The 16,560-nt window shown below is 37.6% G+C and overlaps 1 protein-coding gene across 1 annotated transcript; it reads left to right on the plus strand.

Annotated features, from left to right (window-relative positions):
- The first annotated feature begins 1,185 nt into the window (after window positions 1–1,185).
- Window positions 1,186–12,446, plus strand: LOC141398736 (probable metabolite transport protein CsbC). Its single transcript, XM_073976353.1, is given in 4 exon segments — window positions 1,186–1,386; window positions 11,086–11,258; window positions 11,315–11,739; window positions 11,742–12,446. Coding segments are annotated over 4 exon segments (1,371 nt in total). The 5' UTR covers window positions 1,186–1,268; the 3' UTR covers window positions 12,397–12,446.
- Window positions 12,447–16,560: the final 4,114 nt, after the last annotated feature.

A 16,560-nucleotide genomic window follows, 5' to 3' on the forward strand; every position in this document is an offset into this window, starting at 1 on the left:
GCTACATATATTTTCAATAATTCCCCATTATTACTTTTTTAATTTATTTTTTATAATTTTTAAAATTAATTTAATTTCAAAAAATATAGGTTTCAAAAATCTACATTTAATGTCGAGGGGGAGAAGGGGTTTTCAAGGGAACAACTTTTTTTTTATTTGATGGCAGATTAGACTTTATACATATACCAAAACTTGTTTAAAATTTAACCTTTTTCATCCATAAATATTTTTTTTTGAAAAAAAGTGATTTTACTGTTCGAAAAATCGAACCCCAAGTACGAAATAAGAAATTTCAGAAAAATCGGTTCAGTAGTTATTGTAGAAATGACAAAATCTGAAAATATGACAAAATCTGAAAAAAATAACAAGTCGGGTTATGGCACACATTTAACAGAAAGAATTATCGAAATCGGTTCAGCCGTTCTCAGCTGATGCCATTACCAATGAAAGACATTTGATTTTTATTTATATAGATTTTTTCCTTTTTTTTTAAGTTTTATTGAAGTCAAGGGACAAGGGAGACTTCTCTCATACCAATGAGTGCACCCCGATTCATATTTAGCTCAATGATATGGGACCTACAGTTTATCGCTGAGTCCGAACGTCGTGTCCTAAGACACCACTTGTAGAGACGTTTTTTCAAGGCTGAAATACTCAGGAAATGTCGCCAACATTACTGAGGGGTATTTTGCCACCGTTGAAAAATGTTTGGTGTTGCGTGGCCGGGAAATCGAACCACCGACCTCCTGCGTGCAAGGCGGGCGTGCATACCATTGCACCACGGTGGCACCTGAGAGAAGTCTCCCTTGTCCCGTATGGGATGTTGTGGCACAATGTTTTTTTTTTTTTTGTTTCTATTGAAGTCACAATTAAACTTAAATCATAATTCTAATAAAAATTATTTTTATTTTTTTGTAAAAACCACAAAACCATTTTTTTGTTTTTGTTATTTCCTATTCTTGTTGGTACTGACCTTGTTGAACAACAATGATCTATATATGGAGCTGAGTTTTTATTTAATAAAATATTAAGACGATTGAGAGAAAGTGAAAGAGAAAGAGAAACAATGTTGTGGTTTGAACTGTGTCATGGGTTTATTTATATATCGAAATTATAATCTGCCATCATAATAAGACCATGGAATTTTAAATGTAGATTTAGTCTTACAGTTCGTATCTGGTGCAACAAGTGATAGTACATAAAATAATTGAAAACTTTTTGTAAAATATTGTTTTTTTGTTAATTTTTGGTGTAAAACAAAACAAGAAATGGCCCAATCTGCAACAACAACAACGATTGTGTGTGAAATAGGAGCATCCACCAAACCATCCCCATCACCAATGCCAACTTGGTATAGCCGTCATCATTTGGCCTCAATGGCTGGAGGTAATGTATTAAGCAGGAAATAAAACAACAAACAAGTAAAAAAGTATCAGTCGGCTTCGCCGCCGGAGTATACCCTCAGCCTGTGTATATTGAAACAATTTTTTCCCAAAAAACGTATGTATTTCGGTGGTTTTAAAAATTTTGGGCGTTTGAAAAATGTTGATTATGATTAAAGATCAAAAATTTTGCGGAGGAGATACTAAAAGGAATGGATCGACATTGACCATTATGGAAGTGGATCTCCAGCCACTACATATGGTGCATATGGGGTTTTTACACCCTTCGGGCTGTTTGCTCAAGAAGTATGATCTTGCCCCTGAAAAAAACTTTTACCATCGTAATTGAGGCACTGAATGCAAGTTGCTTCAGCAAAAATGAAAGTGATTCGATATCAGGTCTTAAAGTGAACTTATCCGACAAATATAGTCCATACTTGAACCTGATCTATATCCGGTAGATATATTAGGATGTGTAAAGTATGGACCAATTCGGCCAATTCCTTCAAGAGTTACCGCACGAAAAATTTTTACGAACGTTTTTGAACTTTTGTGGGGGAGGCGAACGTTTTTGAACTTTTGTGGGGGAGGCACCTGAAGGAGAGGACCGATATGGCTTATCTTCGAACTTAAACTATGTTTGGACAAAATACTACGAAAGCCACAATTTTAACCGAATCGGTTTATCCGTTCTAGAGTTATCGTGCGATCCAGCCAGACAGATAGACGGACGGATATTGCTCAATCGACTCCGCATAGGACCATACCACCTTTATAAACAATTACACTGTGCGACAACCAAAAAATGACAAGGAAAACTGAGTAGATGATGACAGAAGAGCTAAAAATATGAGACACGTGTATCGGCGTTTTAAAGTGTACATCGTAAAGTAGCCAAAGTAGGAGGGGCAAGTTCCGCCCATATCTAGTTTTTTTCGAAATATACGAGTTAAGATATTATGGTATCCTTGCATACTAGGTATATAGTGTCTTTGGCAATTTTACAGAGGAGGATGTGGGCAATATTTTTGTTAAAAATTTTAACCCTCATACGGTTCATCAAAGGGGTCTTTTTGGTCCTCTTTTCGAAAATCTTTCAAAAACTCCTTTAAAATGTGATCATATCAAATCCAAATATTCTACAAAATTGTTCGTCATAAAATTTTACTATAGGCCTCAGAATACACTAAATCTGTAGATCTTATCTAATCGCCAGAAATCTGCGAAAATGAAAAACACGTTTTAGGGTTAACGTCGGACTTCATCTGAGTTTATTCAAAATTGTCCCACAAAACATAATTTTAGAGAGATGATGTCAAAGACAAAAATATTCTACGTCAAATTTCACTATGGGTCACCAAAGAAATAAAATGTCTATTTACATTATATATCATAAAAATAGCAGTATCAATTTTGCTGAAAAAAACCATGAAAACATTTCCAATTATTTTGATGAAAATTTCTTCCTTCTTTTTTCGAGTTGATACATGAAAGTAATATAAAACTTGGTTTTAGGTGAAAAGTGTCAAAAGGAGAAAAATTCTACACAACAGTTTAAATTTATGAGAAAATACGTGAGAGATTTACGGCTATGGTCCAGTGAAAATATAGGTGTCATAAGGGCTCTCACATGGACGATTTGTCGCGGTCTAAAATAATACAATAATGGAATTAACTCCTGTTTTGGTGACATTTAGGGAATTAACAAGAGAAATTTACATAAATGGCAATATCCTAGGGTTAATTCCGTAAATGTCACCAAAGCAGGAGTTACTCCCATCATTGTATTATTTTTGACCATGCCAAATCGTGTATGTGAGAGCCCATATGACACCTACATTTTCACTGGACCATAGCCGTAGACCTCCCATGTATTTTTACATACAATATAAGCTACCAATGGCTTATCCTAACTACGTAATTTATGTTAAAAGTACTAAAAATATGCATTTTTACAATATCCGATCTGGGTTTTCGATATTTTTCAAATATATATTCACCACAAATATTTCAAAGGCTGTTTAAATGACACGCTCAACACCTTTCGCATGAATTCATAACGAAAAACCATCAATAAGATATTTATAATGTCCAAATACAACGACAATCTGGATAAAATTTGTAAAATATGGCCCTAAACCCTATATCAAAAAAAAGGGCTGCTAAGAATGTTATATGTTATGGTTACAGATTTATTTTATTCAGAGACTCATAGTGAAATTAGATTTGGAAAATTTCTTCTTTTTACCATATCCCCAAAAAGTGAAGGATTTTATTAGATTTTGATCCAATATGGAATTGTGTAAAATTAACAGTCCAAAATTAAAACAAATAATTTCATTCTAAAATATATAAATTTGTTATCTAATTTTCTTAAGAAAATAGTATACCTAGATATATGCATTATTCTGAAACTTATAGTGAAATTTTGTGTTGAATTTTTCTTCTTTTGACACTTTTCACCTAGAGACAGGTTTCATATTACTTTTATGTATCAACTCGAAAAAAGAAGGAAAAAAATTCATAAAAAAATTGGAAAATATTTTCATGTTTTTCAGCAAAATTGATACTGATATTTTCATGATATATAATGTAAATAGACATTTTGTTTCTTTCGTGACCCCTAGTGAAATTTGACGAAGAATAATTTTCTCTTTGACGTCATCTCTCTAAAATTATGTTTTGTGGGACAATTTTGAATAAACTGAGATGAAGTCCGACTTTAACCCTAAAACTTTTTTTTTCATTTTTGGAGATTCCTGGCGATTAGGTAAAATTAACAGATTTGGTATGACATGATCACATTTTAAAGGAGTCTTTGAAAGATGTTCGAAAAAAGGACCAAAAAGACCCCTTTGATGAACCATATGAGGGTTAAAATTTTTAACAAAACTATTCCCCACATCCTCCTCTGTAAAGTTGCCAAAGACACTATATACCTATAATGCAAGGATTCCAAGATATCTTAACTTGAATATTTCGAAAAAAACTAGAAATGGGCGGAACTTGCCCAGTCTACTTTGGTTACTTTACGATGTAAACGTTAAAAACGCCGATACACGTGTCTCATATTTTTAGCTCTACTTTCATAATCTAAACAATTTTTCCCATCATTTTGAAAAAATTTAAATTTTATTGTACAGTGATATTGGCTAAAATCGTACGCGCGATATCTCATAAACGGAGCAACCGATGTATAAACGGAACAACTGGTCTAAACTTTAGATCTCGAAATATTTTGTCCAAACTTAGTTTATGTTTAATAGTGGTGTGTTTTGTGTTTTTATATGTTCTGTAACGAATATACAAAAAAACAAAATATAGTCTTTTTCTGAACAAAAACAGGGTAAATGTCAAAAACGACCACGAAAACGCGACAAAGTCGATTAGTTGTCAATGAGAGCCGCACCTAAAATTTTCTGAGCGACATTTTTGCAGAACATTTTGAAGCTGAAAAACGTCATCTTGTGGTACTTTTATAGCGGCTCTGAAAATAAAGGACGAAAAGGACATTGAAGGAAGCGAGTTAGAAGGTTGGAGTGCTCTACGAAAATAATCCTTATTCGATTTGACTGAAGACATGTCATCTCAAAAATGAGCTAAAGCAACAGAGAACAAAGATATAACGCAAATTCCTGATGGCTTACAGGGTCTCTAGCAAAAATTTCATCACGCAATAACGCGGAAGTTCGACTCACGGCGGAACTGTCCTTCAGGGTTCTTAATATACTTACCAAGGCCTTTCTTTCCCAAGAGGAATTTTCCGTGCCCCAGACTTTAACATCCATTTTGTTGCACAGTGTTATCAAAAATTGTCCAAAGGTACTCCTAGTGGCCCTGCCCAGCAAAATTTTATGGAAGTGGTTCCATGAGATGCCATGATTTCACTGGATCTTTTACATTGGTTCAAATGAAGTCGTGATAGATCCGATTTTTTCATCAGCATTTGAACCCATTCAAAGGAAGTCGTGAAAGATCCGATCTTTTTATCTGCATTTAAACCAATTCAAAGGAAGTCGTGATAGATCCGATTTTTTCATCAGCATTTGAACCCATTCCATCGATCCAATAGATATGAATTTTGTGTATTTATTTATACACATTCTTTTTCTTTTACTAATCTAAGATTTATTAAAGCTATGTAAGATTTATTACGCTAGGAAGTCCTAATCATTGAGAAAAAAATAGAGTCGGACTGCAATCTTTGGTATTATAAAAGTTTCCTTGCCTGCTCTAGAGAGCCCTGCTCTACAAGTCAATTTGTAGATTCATACAAAACAAAACAGTGTACATTTCCAAAATGTTCGTAAAATAAAATTCACGATATAGTAATTTGCAGTTAGAGCCATGTCGAAATCTGTACTGGTGATGGGAACTGACAAACCTTTTGTAAGATGAATCAATCAATCAGTTGCGGAGGAATTAAACTATGTTGCGAGTAGCAGCGGTGCTTAAACTGCAACAGCTGGACGACCGAATGTCAAGTATATCAATAAAGTTCTCAACCTGTCGCTAGCCACACACATCGTTCCCGAAGTCTGGAAAATATACAGCTACTGAAGCCTAGCAAGGATGCCAGCAAAGGTGAATCGTGCAGACCAATTTCGCTTTTGCCGCCCGTAGCAAAGGCCCTTGAGGCTTTAGTCGTCCCCAGCATCAGAAAAAACTGTCTAGTTGCCGATCAATAACATGGGATCCGCAAGCAGCACAACAACTGCGCTGCACGCCATCTCCACACATATTAGTCGAGGACTCAATCAAAGTAAGCCGTGCGATAGAACAGTGATAGTAACCCTTTGAGACTGTCAAGCACTCCACGCTGTTTGAGTTTATCGAGCAGATTACGCTCCGGCCAAGTTCGAAACGTTGGATAATAAATTATATGGTTGGACGCCTGTCGTGCGTAGAATTTAGTATCGAAAGTTGTCCGAGACCCGTAGAGTGAAACTTGGAGTTGTCCGAGGTGATATTGCAGGAACTGTATAACCTATAACGTATGCGGATGATTGTACGATCTTGGTGTCAGGTGCCTTCCCTGATGATATTTGTGAATGGCTGAACTCATTACCACCCTGAACTCTTACCACCCTTTTCCACGCGAGGAATATACAAATATCAGCCAATAAATCTACGGCCACTTTGTTCACCACTTGGGCGGCAGAGTTGAGAACAATAGAGTTGAATGCCACATGACAAAAATTTTGAAAGTTCATGTTAGCGAAAATTTCTTATTTAGCAATGATGTAAACCTTTTTTTAGACATATATTACCGATGAAAAAATTTGCGTTGCTATTTTTTAATTAAAATGACGTAAGACTTCTTGACCAATTTACCCTTGTTTTCAGAATATTTTTGACAATATAGTAATATGTTCAAAACTATGGATATATTAATAATCGCATACATTTTTGGGTGTATCATTTACCAAATAACTCACAACTACAGTGAATGTTATGTAATTCAGTGAAGAAAGAATATATTATCAGAAAACATGGAATGTTGAGGACATTTCCTTTGATTCCTACTTCACAAAAGTTCAAAATTACGGCTTCAATTTTCCACTCCAATTTCATTGAGTAATTTATGAAAGGAAAATGGGATTAGTAGAGAATTGATTTACGCAGAGGGAACGTTGGATATCATGGCGTTATCCACTAGTATTTTTCATATTTACAGGTACAATTTAGAAGGAAAAAACGACGAGGCGCGTGTCTTCTTTTTTGGTCCCTTATCACGCTGCGGTGCCAGAATATGCTCAATTTTTCAATTGGTGTCAGCTGTCCAATCGTTGTTATTGTCATAAAGAAATTGTAGTTATTTCCCTAAAGATATTTTGGTGTCCAATCGTAGATCTTATCACAAAGAAGGCCGATAGTGGTTTTCTTGATAGAGAAATAATGCTGAGCAATAGTGAGTCTATCCATGATGAAATTCTAGCACCCAATCGCGAGTATGTAAATGACAAATTCTGTCGCCCAATCGTGCATCTTTCAATAGACTAATTTCGGCGTCCAATCGTCGAACTTCTCTTATAGAAATTCCGGTTTCCTATCGTGGATCTTCTCATATATTGATCAGGAACTAGGAAAACTCTGACAACCAGTCTTGAATTCTTTTAAAATGAAATTCTGGCGCCCACTCCAAGTTCTATACATGTATACATTCTTTTAGCAAAAATCCTCAAACCCAATTTTCCCAATCTACATTTTTTATACTCTCAACCTTTAGTTCTCATCTGAATTAATGGTTTTAGGGCCAAAGTGTTTTTGGAAGAAATCTATTTCAGAAAACTTGGAGTCGACTTAGATATGTTCGTCCGTCTGAGTGGCTGCCTGGAGAACACGTAATTCTCGAACAGATCAACCGATTCGGTCCAAAATTTGGCCTTCGTGATATTTTGTCAAAATGTTGATCAATTTCGATCGACTATCGATGCACTCTTTCGGTAACCTTCCACAGAGTATTTCAAAAATTTTCAGAGAAGTGCAGGTTAAGACCTCTCTGAATAATTAGTAAATATATCTGTGTAATCTTAAGACCTCAGTAGTCATAGCGTCACTTCCTTTATGCTTATAATTTAGTTATAAGTAGAAATATGAAATAAATAAATGAATAAATAAAAATACCTCTCTGGAAAGGCTTTGCTTTTTTTGCGACAAGTGTTCTCGGGACCCCTTATTACTATAGTACTATAGTTTTTTCAGGGGCAAGTCCATACTTCCAGAGAAAATGTCCCGAAAGCTGTAAAGAAAACCTACGGCCATCATGTGTAGTGGCTGGTGCGCACGACAACGTTCGAACCGGATACTGCGTTGGTCCAAACTTTGTTTATCACAATATTTCTGCGAGCCTTATATAAAGTTCGAAGATGGTCATTTTACCTCAAATTTCAAGAATTTTATTGAAAGTGGTATGTGCGATTTTTCTTGAACGGAGCAACAGATTTGGTCCAAACTTTGGATTTAGTAATATTTTGTCCAGACATAGATTTAGCTCGAAATTGGACCATACTGCGTACATCCCTCACAAACCTTCAAAATAGTTGTTTAATGCAGTTTAACGTCTGTTCGAAGATCCTTAGAAATTTTTACTGAAGGTATTCCTTGTGTTTAGAGCGGCATTATGTTTTCCGTGGGCAAGTCCATATTTCCTAAAAAAAGCTAACAATTGTACTGTGACGAACTAAAAAGACTGGTGGGAGATCTACTTCCAAAATTAACTTGTCGGTCCGGTCCATTTCTACAGGTACCTCCTCCGCAATACTTGTCATCAATGATAAAATCCATATTTTGTTGGCAAGTTCATACGTCCAAAAATTTGTACACAATTCTGAAAATCGCCTAATACATAGCTTTGTGTTAAAGGATTTTGGTTGTGTAGCCGCTTTTCGATCTGTCCATAGATGAAAGTTTCAGTTCACACAGGCACAGGGTATATTCCTGTCCGCAAAGTCGACTGATACTTGTTGAGATTTTGACGAAGAATAATCTGTTTCCGATTAGTTTTTTTATTTCGTTTGTCGTCACAAAGTCCTTTGCCGAAGAATTAACATTTCTACAAATGTGCATCTATTGAAAGTACTTCCCAAAATACATTTCATAGAGTAACCGACAGAAAAATCCCTGAAGATGAAATTCAATTTCGAAATATTGGAAATGATATGCAATAAATAAAATATAAACATTGGCCTCAATCTCAATAACCTTGAATTTATTAACATTCGAAAGGTCGAACAAAACCATGGCACAATTACCCAGGTAGTGGCATCGTAAAATTTTGAATATGTTATGTCAAAACTTTCTTTATGTTGTTGGGGAAATTACAACAAAAATAATTTTTTTGTAAAAGGATTTGACTTTTCATATTCGATCAGCTGGTGTGATACCACTACCTGGTAGTTCTGCCATGAACAAAACATAAAAATACGACAGAAAAATCATTCTTTATACAATAGACATTTACTAATGTGTAGCAAGAGACCAGTATCAAATAATCTCAACGGACGACACTGCGTTGGAACAGAAATTATATCATAAAAAATGGTTGATATTGTTTTTTTGCAAATTTCAAACATAATAAAGAATTTGTAATTGATATGATGTTCAAAATAGTTCATTACAAAAGCGTGTTAGAGACTCTATACAAAAATTTAAAACCACAAAGTTTAAGCAACGATTTTATCTTTTATTGCTCGTTTCAAACATTTCAAAAGCAAAAGATCGGAAGATTTTTTTTCCAGATGTTGTTTTTTAAGCCAAAGTATTGGACGTAATATGCTGCAAACGTTCAATAAATACAAATAAACGTCTTGTTCTGAACTCAATAGCACTTACAGTCAGCCTAAAATTACGATTAAACGCTTAAATAACACCTTAAAACTAAACAACAACTATGCAGAAAATTGCTCAAATAGCCTAACTTGTTCCTTATTTTTATACTTTCCAATATGTTGGACAATAATGTATACCAATGTAGTTAAATATTTCTTTGTAATACTTCCTCCAAATACTTTACATATTTCTTGAAAAATTTAAAACAGTTTAACATTTTACTCAAAATTAAAAATAAAAATGTGTAACATAAGCTAATATCCTATGGAAACGAAAATCATTTCGGGGGGGGGGGGGGGGGGCCGGGCCATATAAACTAATGTTACAACAACAAACTGCAATTATAATTTTGATGATAATTAAATTATAGTTATTTCATAAATTGCTTTGAATAAATAAAAAAGCCATGAAAATCATATTTCAATACAGCATTTTCCGAACAAGACGTGAAAAATTCATGCCAAAGGGTTGGTGAAAATGACATGCCAAAGATTAGCGAAAATGCTATTCTAGGGAATTAGTTAAGATGACATGCCAAAGAAATGTTGAAGATGCCATTCCACCGAGTTAGTGAAGATGACATGCTTAGGATCTGAAAATGAATTGCATCTTTTGGGGTTCACGCTCTTGTAAAAAGAATGAGTGAAGATGCTAAAAAAAATTACATTCCATTTTACTTGCACCCATTCTTGAATAGCATCTTTGGCATCGAACATTTTGCTGGGTGTGTACAGCGATAATATGTTTTTCGAAGGCAAGTATATGTTTCCTGATATATTGCTCCTGATATATTGACAAACTGAAATGATAGGTTGGCGAGATATCTATCGAGAGAAATGACTCCCACTTCAAAAATTGGCTATGTATGTTGGTCCATCCCTTTAATTCACACAGACTGAGATATACCCTGATACTTTTATTATTAAGACTGGTAAAACGACTATTGACGACCATTGATGATGCGAAGAAGGAAAAGAGAAACTCAAATGTAATATTGAACGAAAATGAGCCAATGAACCAAATGAACAACCTGGATCTTCTTGGTGAACTGAATGAAAAAGATCGATCCGAGAATTCCCAACACTAATTTATTTGTCACTATGAATTAAGTGAAAATATCCATATGTTATACTTTTTTGTTTGAGAGTATTTTATTTACTCATTTCTCTTGCTAGTAGAAATAGATTGTGAACTATGAAGTAGATTACTGAACTAGTTCAGTCAAGAGAGCTGAAATATGTATATTGAGCTATCTTTCAAATGAACTAGAATTTACAACGCTATTTATGAGTTTCAATTAAGAACATCTACTGTGTTGTCGATCGTTTTAAGGACTTTATCCAGGCTTATTAAAAAACTTTTTCCTTTTCAGGCGCCGTAATGTTTACTTCTGGTGGTATGGCAATGGCCCATGGTTTGGGTTGGACCCAATTTCGTGTTACAGGATTTAACCAACATTTTCATTGCTCTTGGTTTGTAGCAGTGATTATTGGAACCATGATATCGGTGCAACTTGGAAAATATATGCCCAAGAAATTTATAGCGGTATGTCATGGCATTGCGAAAAGATTTATGTCAAATTTTAAATTCTTCCTTTTCAGGGAATTTCCTCATTGCTGATACTAGCGGGTGGTACAATATTTATTGCCGATCACAATACAATGGATTCTCTGGTGGCAGGACGTTATCTCAATGGCATTGCTGTGGGTCTACTAACACCACAGTTTCTTAGCCATATTGCGGATATATCACGTGTAAATCAGCGTGGTGCCTGTTTGGGTCTAGAACAATTCTCAGTGACATTGGGAGTGGCATTACAAATGATTATCTCCAAACAATGGGAGGAGAAATCACATTTTGCAGCAAATCGTTTACATGGCATATTGGACGTAATATTGGCTATACTGGCTGCAATTTCCCTGTGTTACTTTGTGGAATCCCCTTTGGATTATTTACGTATGGGTGATGAGGCTTCGGCATTGTCAAGTTTGGCCCGCCTACAACGTCCACCTAGGGTAAATAAGACAACCATTTGAGTGAACAAGAAAATTTGAGTGCCACAAGTTGGCTGGGACCTTTGGCAAAAATGTTGGTATTTCGCAGCATGATGTTGGCCTTGACATTCTCTATGCCATTGTCTGAAGTTTTGAACGGCAGTTCAGCTGCAAATGTTGTAGTATGGCCCATTATAACAGCGGCTGGTTTACGTTTGGTCGGCAGTTTCCTTTCGCTGATTGTGGTCGATAAAATCGGTAGAAAATTCCCTTCAATACTTACGGCTGGCACAGTGGGTGCCCTAATGCTGGCCATATCAATTTTATGCCTCAAACATGGAGGATTAAATAATTCTAACATTAAATCTTACCTTAGCGTTTTATGTATGGCCATACAATTTTGCGCTGGTTTATTTGCTCCCATTACTTCGGCTTATATGGGCGAGGCATTTCCCATTAAGGCAAAAACATACTGTCTGGGAGTTTGTGTTATCCTGGAACAGGCAATACAAATTGCTGTTATTCTTGCGAATATTGGCTTCGGTATTAAGGTATTATTGTTGGTGGAAAGTGTAATGATATTGGTAGCATTTGTCTTCTTTTGCATAACAATGCCTGAAACTAGCCACAAAACGCCGAGAGAAGCTCAGAAAATGTTTAGATATTTCTTCAATTGGAAATTTGTTTAAAGATATTGTGTAATTAAATATAAATTAAATAAAAACAATAAAATTATGACTGAAACCCCTATTTACTGTTTTTTTTTGCAAAGTAGAAGGAAGGAGGAGGAAATTTAAGTCGTAATCTTTAGAGGAAGTTGTTGGGTCTTCCTTCTCTCGAGAATTTGTACGTACAATCGTTCCATTTTTAGCCAAGAGAGACTTACCCATTGTGACCACTGATTGGACAGTTTGGGTGTCTTGGATCGCAATACGCTGCTAGACGCTTTCGAGAATGGGCGGGTAACATTCAGGTTACTAACTTTTCAAACTTGGCCGGAGGGTTGCCTGTCCTCAAACTGTGTGCAGTGCCTGACAGTATCGTAGGATTTTGATAAGTCTAGCGCCACAATCACTGTTCGACTAATATGTGTGGAGATGGAGTGCAGCGTCGTTGTCATGCTGTGCTGCTTAAGGAATCTATGCTGATGATCGGCAATTGCATAGATATTTGTGAAGCTGTGGAGGACTAAAGCCTCAAGGGTCTTTGCTACGAGCGACAAAAGCGAAATCGGTCTGTACAACTCACCTTTGCACGCATCCTTTCTGGTTTCAGTAGCGGGACCACCCTGTTCATTTTCCAGACTTCGGGTGGATAGAATCAGGTTGTGAACTTTAGTAGATAATCTACAATTGGCACATCCAACTGTTTTAGTATTTCCTCCTGTGAAAAAGTTGGTAAGATCAGTGAGATATCACCCCACCTTGGGGTAATTCTAATTTTCATTCAACTAAGTTCGGACTTTTTGTTCCTGGAGTTTACGTACGACTGGTGTCACACACTTATTTGACTATCCAACATTTAAAACTTGTCTGCTCAATGTCATCAAACAGCGTGGAGTGCTTGACAGTATTAACGGCTTTTGAGTGACATCATCACTGTCCTATCACACAGCTTGCTCTGATTGAGGCCTCGACTAATGAGTGTGGAGATGGCGTGCAGCGTCGTTGTGTGCCAACCATGTTGATGATCGGCAACTGGATAGCTATTTCTGGCGCTGGTGGAGGACTAAAGCCTCAAGGGGCTTTGCTATGCTCGACAAAAATTAAATCAGTCTGTACGATGCACCTTTGATTCACCACCCTGACCATTTTCAAGATTTCGGGAACGAAGTGGGTGGTTAGTGACAGGTTGAGGACTTTAGTGAGATATTAACTCCCGGTACATCCAGCTGTTTCTGCATTATCATGGTGATTCCATCAGGGCCCAATGCTTTGGATGATTTGGCATTCCTGATGACATTCACAGCAACATCATCCATTGTAAATTGTGCTTTAAGAGATCTAATGCTACGGACTACTCTTCGCCTTGTCACTCCAGGGGTGCTAGACAAACTTTCGCGCATCGTTACAGAGGCCCTATTTTCCTTCTTTCCAGGGTTCGAGAGTGATTTAACCGTTGCTCACAATTCACTTATTCCGGCTCCAATGGTGCAACTCCTCAAATGATTTAATCACTTGTTCCGTTTATGCTCATCGACCACCCATTTAACTTCCACTGTCAACTCATTGACTCTGGGGTTAATGGGGTTGGCACGACGAAGCTCATCACGCTCATTTGCTAGTCCCGTCGCCTCTGCTGGGCAGTTTGGTCTCACTTCAGGTATTCGACAAACAGGTATATAGCGAGCGACTGCAGCAGTGATGATGTCTTCTTTCGATTAGGTAAATCTCTGAAGGGCTGATTTGTGAACTCTCTGAAACTCGGCCACTTAGCTTTTCCATGATTGACGAAAGTTCGGCGTTCAGAGGTGATGAAATCGGGCGGTCTGCTAATGTCGACAATTATGGGGAAATGGTCGGAAAGAGAAACGACGGGTTGCCAGGTGACGTCATTTGTCAGACAAGGTAACATGATGGTTATGTCTGGCGAACTGTGGCACTATCCGAATGCCACAACTAATGATGAGCATTAATGTCCCTCAAGACCAGACGGTATACGTTCAGCAACTTAACCTCGGCAGTTCCACCTCACATATTCCATGTACGGGTCAATAAAGTCAGGCTCAAGCGAGATATACAATTGTTCCATAAACATCCCTGAAGGAACAAGGGAGACTTCTCTTATCGCCGAGTCCGAACGGCGCGTCTTAAGACACCACTTTGTAGAGAAGTTTTACATGGCTGAAATACTCAGGAAATGTCGCCAACATTACTGAGGGGTATTTTGCCACAGCTGAAAAATGTTTGATGTTGCCTGGCCGGGGAATCGAACCAACGACCTTCAGCGTGCAAGGTGGGCGTGCATACCATTGCACAACGGTGCCACCCAAGCGAGATAGGTATGTATTAAATAGACTGGTGCAATTGGAAAGCTAATCCCCCACCTCCCCTTCTGGTGCGATCCCTCCTTTGTGCGTTGTAACAATCACAGCGCTGTAAGCTACAGTTTTTGTTGAGCTTGGTTTCGTGGATCGCCCCGACCATAATATTCTTCCAACTCATGAAGTCCACCATTACTCAATCTTACTACAACGACTAGCGTTAAATGCTGCGTGTGAGGCTGCTGTGAGTCTGTGTCCCTCGCATGGACAAGTCCTGAACAACTCCTTAGATGCAGCTACTCCCACCATCAGTTGGACTGGACTTTCCTGCGTCCCGGCAAGGACCAAAAGAATACGGAGCAGGAATTCCGGGATATGCTGCTCCCAAAACTGAAAAACGAAAGCTGGTGTTTTTTGTTGTTTATGAAGTCTTACCGAAGACTCTCTGAAACAGCGAGACTGAGGCTATTGATCTAGCCTGACTATGGAGAGGCAGTGGTTGCAGTTTGTTGTCAAATCTCGGATAGAGCATCGGATCGGTGTGGTCTTGTATTCTCAACTGGTTGCTGTGACCCATAGAGCATCTGAGATGTAAAGTAGTCAATCCTCAACCCCCCCACCAAGAGGGATGTGAAGCCCATAATTGTGGATCTTAGAACTGATACCTGTGGGAAAGACTTGGAGGCTCTGTGGAATATTTCACCTAGCAGAATCAAGTGTAACAATGACATTTAAAGGTGTTGTTTTTCTAAGGGTTTTCTAAACCCATGAGATTGGGCAACAATTGCGCTTCCAAAACCTTAGATATGGGTGACAATAAGGAAATGGAGCAACAAGATTCTACTGCTTTAGCTGATTTTTGTGGCTTAGAAAGCGGGATGACTCATGCAACTTTCCAGACCTCGGGAATCACAAATTGTTTATTTATGGGGGGTGAGAAGTTGCGTGAGGAATCATAGGGCTATTGGGCCAAGATGCCATGACCATGGCGGAGATTTCATAGGGATCACGAACTTTTGATATCTTTGCCTTGGTAATGATTCCTTCGAATTCAGCACGCACTGTGAAGTAGCGTGGATTTGGCTCGCGTTGGAGTTTTCGAAATTTCTGGACGATTGTTCAAATGGCCCGGATCTGCTGGATGAGATGAGAGATAAAGTGCGGGCAGAATTGACGTCTCACTATAGCACTGGATATGCATAATTACGGACAGAATGGTCAATGCCTTTGTACGTCGCTATCACTGTCTCCTTATCACAGCCGTAGGAGATGCCAGCTAGTGCTTTGAGGACTTCATTATTGGCTTCCACTTTCTGATTTGTATAAGTGGCGTGTGCCGAGAAGTGCAGGAGATCATTGAAGACTATCTCAGTATTTTTGGATTATTGACCTAGGGTATACGCCTATCTCCGATAAATATATCAAATCTAGGTTTACTTCTCCCGTCCAGAAAGTGAAGTGTGTTACGGATGACTTTGTAGAGGATAAAACAAGATTTGGCTCAGGAAAGAAATTATCGACGGCGGTTAGGTATTACGTCGTGAATATTAACGCATGTTGCAAAAATGGACCAATCATCGATACATTTGCTGGTCGATTGGGGATTTTCGCAAGATAAAGTTGCAGAAAATGGGTGAAAGGACCACGACTTGTAATACTCCCGTTTTGATCTTGCGATATTTTGACTCTTGGCCTCGGAACTCGACGAAGACTTGCCTACCGTTAAAGTAATTGATAAGTCAACGCGTTAAATCGTTTGGAAGGGCGGAATGCGTGATACATGATGGAAACCAGCATTGAATGTTCGCCGTGTCGAACACATTGTGACAGCTCTTGACTTGTCCAATGCGTTCGACACGGTCGAACATTC

The sequence above is a fragment of the Musca autumnalis genome, unplaced genomic scaffold (genome assembly GCF_047663935.1).
Source record: "Musca autumnalis isolate F117 unplaced genomic scaffold, ASM4766393v1 scaffold_3, whole genome shotgun sequence".
NCBI classification, from domain to species: domain Eukaryota; kingdom Metazoa; phylum Arthropoda; class Insecta; order Diptera; family Muscidae; genus Musca; species Musca autumnalis.